Source organism: Macrobrachium rosenbergii, chromosome 37 (assembly GCF_040412425.1).
Source record: "Macrobrachium rosenbergii isolate ZJJX-2024 chromosome 37, ASM4041242v1, whole genome shotgun sequence".
Classification (NCBI taxonomy): Eukaryota; Metazoa; Arthropoda; class Malacostraca; order Decapoda; family Palaemonidae; genus Macrobrachium; species Macrobrachium rosenbergii.
Genome location: NC_089777.1, coordinates 1,455,382 through 1,467,500, shown reverse-complemented (window position 1 = coordinate 1,467,500; position 12,119 = coordinate 1,455,382). Strand labels below are relative to the sequence as shown.

The following is a 12,119-nucleotide window of genomic DNA, read 5'->3' as shown; positions in this document are numbered from 1 at the left end:
GATAAGGAGTTTGTTGCTCAGCGGGCATGTTGCTAAGTGCCTGCGCTGCTGCTGCACAGTGTTCTCACAACACGTTGTTATTTCTGGCCCGGGGTTTCCTCTCGTTTTAGTCTGCATTTTCTCCATTAGCCTCTTGTTCTCTAACTATCATTGTGCTTTTCCTCCTTCGCTTCTTCCTTCGTACGTAAGAGCATTATTCGGGTATGAAAAAGACACTCTCACCATAGTAACTAGCTCCATACGATGCCATAGACAACCAGTTCATTCATTGCCTCTCTTCCAGTCAAAGTGTCTCGATTTTCATTCATGACTTTTTCTTTCTGGAATATGAGAACCTTCCTCCTCTCTCTTTCTTTCCTAATGCTAGACAGCGTTCCTTTGCTTCCCAAAATTGTCATTTAAAAATGCCCTCATGATCACATAAAATGAGAATGGGAGATGATATGCTTCCTTATAAATTGGAGTACACTATTTTCTTATCATAACTAAAACATCATAGTTATTTGGTACCAATCTCAAGGCAACGTGGAAGAAGATTAGATTATTCTTGAGTCATTCATTCTTCCGAGTAAACAAAAATAGATGCCGGCAGTTAGAAAGAAAAAAAGTGACTGTCACGGGAAGAGGCGCGCGCATCAAGTACTTGGAGTGAAAGAAACACTTGAGTGACAAGTTTGAGATTAGAAGGAAAATGCCATAATTGGCGAACAAAGAAGCAGAAAAACCTTGTGATACAAATGAGCTTCAGTAGGGAGGCTTCAGAATTTGTGGGTAGAAATTAATATTGCTGAATTCAAATAGCAATTTTTTTGATAATAAACATCAATTTTGTGTTCATTTATGTAGAGGGGAAAGAGATTACTTTGGTGTAAAACGTCTATGAATAAAAAATGATAAGAAAAGTCGGGGAAGGCGGTGAGCAAGTCATTGGAAGCTTGCCGAATAAGAGAGGCGGATGTGACTGGAGTTGGGAGTTGCTGCTGTTTGCAGAGTAGACAGTGGGAGTTAGTATTAGCAAAAAAGAAAAAAAGTTGCGTGACTGATAAAGGAGTCTGAGCGTTTGTAAGAAGAGTAAATTGAAAGTGAAAGATTGTTAGCAAGAATAATCTATCATGATTCCATCCACAAAAATATAAAAGAGAATTAAGACGTAACACACCCCTGTCCTCACTTTGAAATTTTGAACGCAGGCATTTCATTGCTTGATCCTCACACCCACTTCCTTTCCTGATGCCTAACAGTCTTTCCATTCTTTGCCTGACTCTCTCAATAAAACTCCCACCATACAAATTCCTGGAGCACTCAATCATTTTATGTCATTATCATTGCAACCGATGTCTCTGCCTTTACTTCATTCACTGCACAGATGCACAAAGACAGTGGATTTATAATGGAGAGCGCCTACCCACCATTTTCCCCCTCCCAGAAAACGCTAGGATCCTACTGATAACACCACAAGGTCCATGAAAAGGAGGTTACAATACACAGTATATGACATACTTTCTAAATATGTACACTATATATATATATATATATATATATATATATATATATATATATATATATATATATATATATATATATATATAACAGCTTCCTGAAAGTAAAAAGAAAATTCAGCTTTAGGCATGAATATTGTGGCCGCTATATGAGTGGAGTAAAAAGAGGTGCTGAGTGAAAAGCACAGAAACAGGGTAAAGGTGGAGTGGACGTTTACATAAATGAACAGTACGCTTAGGAGGTCCGACAATGTGGAGAGAATGGGATAAGGCAGATTGGCCACAGGTTGTAGAATCTTCTGCGAAACGACCAAGAAGTTGCCCCCGGCCTTTCTCTCGATTCTGCACGCAAATTTCGTCAACGTTCCTCAGGGATACACACTTCATTTACTTGAGATTCTCTCTCTCTCTCTCTCTCTCTCTCTCTCTCTCTCTCTCTCTCTCTCTCTCTCTGTATATAAATATATATTTATAAACATATATATATATATATATATATGATATATCTAATATAAATATATGTAAATATGTGTGCCACATGTAAACATAAATATATATATATATATATATATATATATATATATATATATATATATATATATATATATATATATATATTATATATATATATATATATATATATATATATATATATATATATATATATATATATATATATATATATATATATGTAATGTATATATATATATATCTATCTATATATATAATGTTTGAGTGCGCATATGGCACACACACAGGGGCCCGCTGCACGCCAGTGATTCACGTTTATGTTAAAACATATTTATGGAGATCGAGAAGTCAGCCCTTTCCGAGAAAGCGCACTGAAAGGAAGGAAGGAAGGAAGGCAGGAAGGAGAGGGGGTGTCGGGGGAGGAGGAGGAGGAGGCCGCGTGCGAGTGTTATGGCGAAGGTGATGCCATCGAGCAGCTGAACACATGCTCGAGAACCCGAAGAGAGAAAGAAAGAAAGAAAGGCGAGTTTACTCGTCGTCTCCTGTCCACGTGAAGCGGCCGTGATTCTCGGCGAAACTCGACCACGGGCCCCGCGAGGAAGCATCAACGAACCAAACCAAACACCTTGATCACTGCTGAACGTCATGATTGAAGCATAGGCTTGTTTTTGCTTATTTCGGAGCTTCAATGTTATCTTCCTCTCTTTCTTAACTCGTGGACCCGAGCCCCTCCATATCGATATGCGAGCAATTTGAGTATTTATTTCAAGCTAGGGCTGAGTTGCGTAAAAGGTGTTACTGCGTCGCGCGCCCCCATGGGCGTCTTCACCGCTTGAAATAATAAGTATTCAGTGGTTACATCATCTTATCGCATCACATAAGTCTCCAAATATTATCTTTCTCCTGGGTTCAAATATCTCTCTCCTTCCTGCCTTTATACATTTACCAGTTTTTCCATGTTTGGTATTTAGCCTACCCTTACTGCGTTCAGATATTCAGGAACATTTTTTTTTTTCATTAACTGCACATTATATTGGCGTACTTCATTGGCCTTTGATAAAGGGCTTCCAGTCTTTTGTGACGACAGAGAAGGTTATGGCCCTAATCTACAGCAAAAGCACAAAACTGAAATACTCGCAGACTATTTACACTGAACCATTTAAAAACTATAAAATCGTGGTGAAACGATTACGTAACAGATAAAAGAAATCCATCTACATGTTTTTAATAACAAGTCTACGTTGTTCACTTTCTGTATTGTTTTCTTCAGTCGGTGATTTTTTTTATTGTGTTGGTGTTTCGGATACATGAGCTCTACATATCCCAACATAGCTGTCTAACTGGTTTTACAGTGATATGCAAGGAGTTGCCCTTTTGCGTTTTCTTTTTCCGCATTATGAATTGCTGACACTTACGGTTTCCGAATACTTTCTGTCAAGGCTGAACAACGAAACAAGATTTTGGGAGGCCCCTCTTAATCTATGCTATGACATCACGAGCGCCCTCCAATCACGTAAGCCAATGCGTGACGTCATTATCAAGGGAGGAGTCTAGCGAGCCAGAGGTATATAAAGGGGCGGGCTACTGGAGCCAGGTAGTTAGTTTGCATTCAAGAAAGTTTGCTCAGGAACCTGTAAGCAACAAGAAGACATCAAGAGGCGCTCCGGCCTTATTCTCGAGGGATAACAGATAACCTAGCGCAAAAATGGTTCTGTCAACATCGCCTATGGTTGTGGTCGCCAACCGGTTACCGTTTATCCTTGCTAAAGACAACACTGGTACACTAATTAGAAAGCAATGGTAAGTCTAATTCTTTCCTAACTCCTTTTAATAACCCTGCCTAATTGCATGCTAGGATAGGGCTCCTGATTCATCAAACTTTCCATTCCATTCCTTCAAGTTTGTCAGTATACTGTATGTGTGGTGGGCCGTAATTCGTTGTTCTTTCTTAAATAATATTCTCGTGATCTAAACTAAGTTACAGATTTACTAAATATGTTGGAAAAGAGTGGCATATGTGTTACTTTTGCGTCCTCAATCAAAAGCCTCTTTAAAAGGTCCTAGACTGTTTCACGTACTGGGTATCTGTAAACCACACGAGGAAAGGGTGTTTCAGTTGTTGATAGTTCTGCACAATGCGACCAGACACTTGTAGACTGGAAGTTGTTCATTCCAATTGAATATTGTAATGTATAGTGATTCTGTTGTCTGCTGTATAAGTTTTCCAAGCTGTGTCTCATTTATACGAGGTTTGTGTTGTAAAAGTGTTAATTTCATCCAAGACCTGGCGATAACGAAGACTTGCAAATATTTAGCAGAATATAATTTTTTTCTTCCATGAAAATATCCAAAATCTCCTTCCCTTTCAGAATTTAGTAGTCTGCTGTAGATACCGAGTGAAAATACGTTGCAAACGAAATAAGCAAATGCTATTTTTAATGCTACGCAGAATGTTACCGTCCGAGCCAAGAGAGCAGCTGACAGAAATAGACACCCGTACCAAAAGTCACTCAGATTTTGGTCTTTTGCGCTCTCACCAGAAGTGTGCCATCACTACTGGGATTCTTATTATTATTATTACCCGAGTTCTGCTACTCTCTCATGAATCTCTTTATATCTTACCACTTCCACGATTACCATTCGTTGATATTTTATACAAAATAGTATATGGGCCATAGAAAGCTGTTTTTTGGAGTCAATTAGAAACACTAATCTTGGAACATTGCGTGTTCACAAAATCACTACATTGTGTGCAAAGGTCATGCCTGGTCATTGGTATAACTCTAGGGGAACATCATTTCCAGTTTCACTTACTTCCCACGTTAATCTCTCTCTCTCTCTCTCTCTCTCTCTCTCTCTCTCTCTCTCTCTCTCTCTCTCTCTCTCTCTCTCTCTCTCTCTTATAAATTAGGTGGAAAGCAAGGGCGTTGCCCACTGGGCAAAATGTTTGAACTGGTTAAAGTGCAAACATTAAACATATTATATATATATATATATATATATATATATATATATATATATATATATATATATATATATATATATATATATATACCTGTATACAGTATATATATAGTCATCATTTAAACACTGTTCCGCCTTGTCTGAATAATCTCATGTCTCCTACTCATTTTTTTTTTTTTTTATGAAAACCAAAAGCTGAGCCTTCATTCAGTGTATTCTTCTCTTCTTCAGCGCTGGCGGATTGGTCACAGCTGTTGCCCCAGTGGTTGTTGAGACAGATGGCCTCTGGGTTGGATGGTCAGGACTTCATAAAGAGGACAGCACAGGAGAAATCCCAGAAGCTGACCCCAATGACCAGTCACCCACCGCAGGACTCAAGAGTAGACAAGTAAGAAATGAACATTTTGCTTTCAAATTTGAATTGCTATACTGATTATTTCAGTACCGGCAGTACTTGGATACAGGAAAATATCAAGTCTTTTTTTGTTATCTAATGGGAATATATTATTGTTTATAGGTGCTTCCAGTGTGTCTCCCTAAGAAGCAGTTTGACGATTATTACAATGGATGTTGCAATGCAACATTCTGGCCTCTCTTCCATTCCATGCCTGATCGTGCCGTGTTCCAAGCCGATAAGTGGGAGGTAAAGAGAACTGTTTTTTTCCTTCTTTCCCATGTAAATCATGTCATGGTGTGCACATACTTAGATTTACATAGGGTGTTATTGTGCAAGTCATATAAAAAAACCTGCTGCTATTTATTATCCGAAATAATGATCATAACAAACAACTGTTCTTGATTTTGCAGGCATACAGGCAAGTCAATGAAGAGTTTGCACTCCTAACTGTTGAAGCAGTAAAGAAACTAAAAAACAGCAACCCTGAGTGTGTTCCACTGGTGTGGCTACATGACTACCACCTGATGATGGCTGCCAATACCATCAGAGAACGCTGTGATGATCTCGGATTAGCCATCAAGATGGCTTTCTTCCTTCACATTCCATTCCCATCTTGGGACATCATGCGCCTCTTCCCCTGGGATGATGAGTTGCTTCAGGGCATCCTCGGTTGTGACTCTGTGGGTTTCCATGTGGAGGACTATTGCTTAAATTTCATTGACTGCTGCCAACGACGCCTTGGATGTCGAGTGGACCGTCAACAGATGCTCGTTGAGCATAACAACCGAAGTGTGTCGGTACACCCTCTCCCAATCAGCATACCTTATGAAAGGTTTGTAAGTCTAGCAGAAAAGGCACCACAGGTAGTGAAGAATCATGCTCAAGAGCAACTTCTTCTGGGAGTTGATAGACTAGATTACACAAAGGGCCTAGTCCACAGGATAAGAGCCTTTGAGACTCTGCTTCAGAAACATCCAGAGCACATTGAGCATGTTACTTTCTTGCAAGTTGCTGTTCCATCTCGAACTGATGTAAAAGAGTACCAAGAACTGAAAGAAGAACTGGACCAACTTATAGGTCGCATCAATGGACAATTCTCCACTCCAAACTGGTCTCCTATTCGTTACATTTATGGCTGTGTATCTCAAGATCAACTGGCAGCTTTTTATCGGGACTCATCTGTGGCTGTGGTTACCCCACTCAGAGATGGAATGAATTTGGTTGCCAAAGAATTTGTTGCTTGTCAGACTGGAGAACCAGGAGTGCTAATTTTATCTCCATTTGCTGGTGCTGGAACTACAATGCACGAAGCACTTCTTGTTAACCCTTATGAAACTGCTGAATTTGCTGAAGTGATCCATCGTGCATTAACAATGCCCAAAGACGAACGAGAATTGCGAATGAAACAACTAAGACGTAGGGAGCGGGAGAGGGATGTTAATTTCTGGTTGCGTTCTTTCCTCAAAACCGTAGATTGCCTGTTGGACGATTCTGCAACCCAAGGACGTCTGCAGCCGTTGACAGAAGAAGATTTCAGTCAGTTTTTAGCTTCATATGTCACAGAATCTTCTCGTCTGGCTCTCCTTCTCGATTACGATGGTACACTGGCACCTATTGCACCACATCCTGACCTTGCAAGAATGCCTGATGAAACTCGTCATGTATTGGAACGACTAGCTCACATGCCTGATGTAAATGTTGCCATTATTTCTGGACGTTCACTGGAAAATGTTAAATCAATGGTTGGTATTGAAGGAATCACATACGCTGGTAGTCATGGCTTTGAAATCCTTCATCCAGATGGCACACTATTTTTGCATCCTATACCGCATGATTACGAAGTCCAATTGGAAGCCTTAAAGCAACGTCTTCAAGAGGTGAGCACTGATGGGGCATGGGTAGAGATCAAGCAAACTGGAATTACGTTCCATTACCGGGAAGTTACTGCATCGAAATTTTCAGCCATTACATCACGTGCTCAAGAAATTTTCAGTGAAGTTGGCATAAAGATTCATCAGTCCCACAAAGCTTATGAAGCACGCCCACCAGTGACATGGGATAAGGGCCGTGCTGCTATTTACATTCTTCGCAGTCTTTTTGGTCTTGATTGGTGTGATCGGGTGTCTACTATATATGCAGGAGATGACAAAACTGATGAAGATGCCATGCGAGCTCTACAAGGAATGGCTGTTACTTTCCGTGTGACCACTTCTCAGATTCTGCGCACAGCTGCAACTCATCGCCTTCCTTCTACTGATGCTGTGTTGACTATGCTTAAATGGGTCGAAAGGCGATTGGGATCTAGACTGCCAAATAATTCAAATGGCATCAGACAAAGAACATTTAGCACCTCAAGTCATGGCAACCATTCACCCACAATTCACCCTTCAACTCCACAGAATCGTTCCCGAACAAACTCTATGTCAAAGCCATTGTGCGAACCTGCAAAACAGATGATGGTCATAACTGATAAAGTTTACCATGATCTTATTTCCAGGAAATCGTCCCCCCCTAGGTGTTCCAGTACCTCCCCTCCACATTCTCCAACCAGATCTACAATTTGAACTCTTTTTTAATTGCGCTAGTTATTGGTTTCACATTTCACGTGCCTTAGTGGTTGATTCTGTCTGAGGCATTGAGAGTTCTTAGGTGTGAGGTGCCTTTGTTTCGTGACGCCCTGTGGTGCAGAGGCAGCCCCCTTTCACTTGGAGGACATGAAGCAAACCTTTCATCTTGGAACGTTTTCATGTACAAATTTTAAAGGTTATATATCGTACATTATTTATGAGGCTTTAATGAAGCCTTGCGTGTAAACAATGCTTTCTGACCCAAAGAGTGATGCTTGCTCAGAATTTTCAGTGAAGTGGAAATGTATTTATATTTTTAAAATGAATTTGGTATTAGATATAATCATCAAAGTCAGTTTTGATGAGGAAATTTTATAGTGTATACTCTTAGATGTGTTAGCTGTAGTATTATCAAATTTCTAAAATATGATTTTGCGTAGTTTATGACAAAGTACAATCTGCTGAGTGAGTCTTTATACTGTGCGGTAAGAATGACGGATAAATGTAACTAAAATTCTAACATATTGCCAGGTCAGTCAATACTGTCTCAAAATTAATTTTATAATTTTGTGAAAACAATTTTGACTTGCAGTTGTAAAGTAAATTGGCAGAGTTAAAGTGGTTTCTGTGAATGACTGTGATAAGTTTTTATTAAATAGCTTACATTTTGCGGCTCTTTCACTTCAACCTTTCGTCAAATAGGTCATATAAAACATCTCCTTTCTCCACCCTACCCCCACCCCCATCAATCCTTCCTCCACCCTACACCCACCCCATCAATCCTTTCTCCACCCTACACCCACCCCCATCAATACTTTCTCCACCCAACACCCACCCCACCCATCAATACCCCATTTCTCCACCCAACACCCCATCACTCCCATCAACCCCCATCAACTCTTCCCCACCCTACACCCACCCCATCAATCCTTTCTCTACCCTATCCCCATCAGTCGTTTTTCCACCCCACCCCCCATCAATCCACCATCTCACCCACCCCATCACTCCCTCCACCCACATCAGTCCTTCTTCCAACCCCACCCCAATCAATCCTTTTTCCCCCCACCCCACCCCATCAATCTCCATCAGTCCCATCAGTTTTCCACCCCACCCCCATCAATCCTTTCTCCACCCTACCCCTACCCCCATCAAGCAAACTGCAATGGTCAAATTAAGACTCTTACATTAGACCAGTGAAATTTAATACGGCTGTTAAGCAAGCCGGAGTTATGGAAATATCATCAGCTGGACACGAGAACTAACGGTGCGGAGTTTTCTAGAGCGATGCGATAAAACTGTTCATGGCCTCAGTTTGCAAAGGATGTTTCTCTGCTTTCTATAATAATACTATTTTTAAGATGCATCATCTTATCCAAAAACTCTCTCTCTCTCTCTCTCTCTCTCTCTCTCTCTCTCTCTCTCTCTCTCTCTCTCTGTTTATTTTTATAAGCCTTCCTACCGGCCTGTGATCAGTCCATCCCGAGATCTCTGTTGCACTGTTTATTTGTAAGTTACAGTTTATAATTTTCTGCTGTAGCTGAAGAACATATTCTTCTGTATCAGAACCGTTTTCCGTTTCAGAATGGTCTGGCTTCAGTTTCTTTTTTTAACGTCTTGGTTTCCACGATTTTTTTTTTTTTTTTGTATGTATACATTTGTCGCTTAATCCCTCTACACAAACCAAGCAAAAACAACTAAAAAAATCTTCTTCAGCAGAGAGAGGACACTGCAGGGACTAAAATGATTGCTTATGGTTGATTGCTGAGTGCTTTCATAACCGTCAGATATGAATGACCTGAAGGAGATATTTGATGATTAATGCCAGGGTCTCCTCACTGTTTCCCAGCAAGCAGACTGCAGGCAGGACATAATAATTGTACGTCTGCCTACAGAGAAAATGCTTCATACATCTTTACCAACTGAGTCTCTTGATTACGCCAGACAAAATTCGAAGTCCTCAGGTAAACATTCCCATTCTGCCTCTGTCGTTGACCCTTGATGCTGTCATGAGAATTCTAGTACACAAACTGTTGTCGGGGAAACACCACCTAAGTCTGAAAAACTATTCTTTCACATCCTCTAGTGGAAGTGTTGTTCTGTACTGAAGAAGAACTCTCAGTCTTTAGACAAAGCAAGAGATTCCTTAATAAGTGGATCTCGCGTAATAAACTAAAATTAATAGATACACACCGTTTTGAATCCAATCTTGAATGAAAGAAGATCAGTACAACTGCTATTACTGTTGACAGTTCGTGTGGACGTTTGTAGTCGAATGCAAAATTATAAGTCACAATCTTAAGATTATTCTTCCTTTATTAAGTAGGCTACATATCACATGTCTAATTTATCCTTTTAATTGCGGTGTCCAATAGCGCTCTGTAGAATGAGTTTGCCAGTTACTTCTGCCACTTTTCTTCCAAAGTAAAGTGAATCAGTCGATTTGCTGGTGAGATTACAGACTTATATAATGAATTACATAAGACTTCAACTATTCTCCTTATTCATCCTTTCAATTACGAAATCGGTAATTGTTTCTGGCTGTTATATATGCATATATATGTGTGTGTGTGTTTGTGTGTGTGTGTGTGTGTGTGTGTGTGTGTGTGTGTGTGTGTGTGTGTGCGCGCGGCCGCACGTATGGTTTACGTAGGCTGATTCAGACTCCACTAATACAGAAATTTTCTGTGTTCCCCCTTAGCAGAATATTCAGATTTTTCGTTATCATAATCTTATTTTCTCATCAAAACCCATTGTCTTCGGCAGCGGCAATGTAAGGATATACCAGGTTGCCACAGTTGCATCTGAAACTCCTATGGTCGTAACAGCTGTAGTCTGATGAAGTTTTATAATATCCTTGTACTTGCTTGAGATGTTCGACTCTGGATTCCATTTATTCTTAAAAAAAAATTAGAATGTGACTCCGTATTTCGACACATTAGTTCCATTTCATCTCTGTGAAGAAACACTTGTGTGGCTCTCGGTAGAGACATATGGTCTCCAGGACTATTGGTTTTTAGCTTTTTGCATGGAGTGAGGCGGGAAAGCAGCAGCAGGGCGGTGGATGCAGATGTAAGATTGTGGGATAAGAAAATGGTGTGTCAAAGGAGTGCAAGCTGCCTGGTGTTTTGGAGACAGTGTTTAGAAACTGGGGAGCTAAAGAGTTTAAAAGTGTTTGCAAGAGGTGAAAGAAGCCGAAAGTAAACGTAAGAGAAATATAATGAGGCATGGAAACCAAGAGGCTGCAGTAATGAATAGTAATATGGATGATTGTAATATATAGGCTAAGTTGTAGATTCACACAAGTAGGCTATTTGGTGGGATATGTTCAGTCGTGCCCTACTTTTCCCCCTTCTTATCACCCCTTCTGGATGTCCTCGTATAACAAACAATCATAAATTAGACGGAAGTGAAATTCTAACAGTTCTCCATATTAGTGTCTCTCCCTGACTTGTTTTCCAGCCTCTCTATTACAGCCTTACTGCTATCCAGTATTCTGAAATACTCCCGATGTATTCTTTACCAAACATGAAAAGGCAAGCTTGCGAATAGATGCAATTAAGGCACCTTAGGCTTTGGCTTCTAACGAACAACCCTGCGCCTTCCCAAAACAATTCATTCTATTTTCTGTTTTATCAAAAGTATCATGGTGTGCAACGCTGGCAGATAGGTCCTACAAAACCATAACGACCTTGACAGGCTTTGACTAAACTTTCTGGAACGAGGGATCGCCCTGCAAATTCTTACAAATCCTCGAGAATCTTTCCGGGCATCGGTCCGAGTTTTTGCAGGCCCCAGTGCCTGCGTCCTTCGTCTGTCCCCGAAAAGGACGACCCCATTATGAACTCAGACTCAAAAGTTACTCATTTGCTATTTAGCTCATACTGATTCTAATTTCTTAATTCCCCGATCAAAATCATTCGTATTCAGTTCCCTTAAAAAGTTATCATGGCTGTATGTCGTTAAGTTGTCCCTCTGAATTCCTAATAATGGCGCGCCCAGACAGTCAGTAAATAAGTTCTAACCGTTGCTGTAATAAGTCCATCCCTGACATATTCATTGGTGATGAGGCATTCCCCCTATCACGCCACATTATGAAACCCCGCTTCATATATATGGGCCTTTTCCATTAGCGGGACTAATTCATGCCAGCGCATGGGAGATACCACAAGAAACCTTCAATTGCAAGCAATGGGTTTGCTTCCTTACAGTTTTTTCGTTCTG

The 12,119-nt window shown here is 40.4% G+C and overlaps 1 protein-coding gene across 1 annotated transcript; it reads left to right on the top strand.

The window, feature by feature from the left end:
- Positions 1-3,561: 3,561 nt before the first annotated feature.
- Tps1 (Trehalose-6-phosphate synthase 1) lies at positions 3,562-8,567 on the top strand. The gene is made up of 4 exons (XM_067081283.1): positions 3,562-3,770; positions 5,166-5,322; positions 5,452-5,577; positions 5,742-8,567. Exons 1-4 carry the CDS (start codon positions 3,676-3,678, stop codon positions 7,893-7,895), a joined length of 2,532 nt encoding a protein of 843 aa, XP_066937384.1. The 5' UTR covers positions 3,562-3,675; the 3' UTR covers positions 7,896-8,567.
- Positions 8,568-12,119: the final 3,552 nt, after the last annotated feature.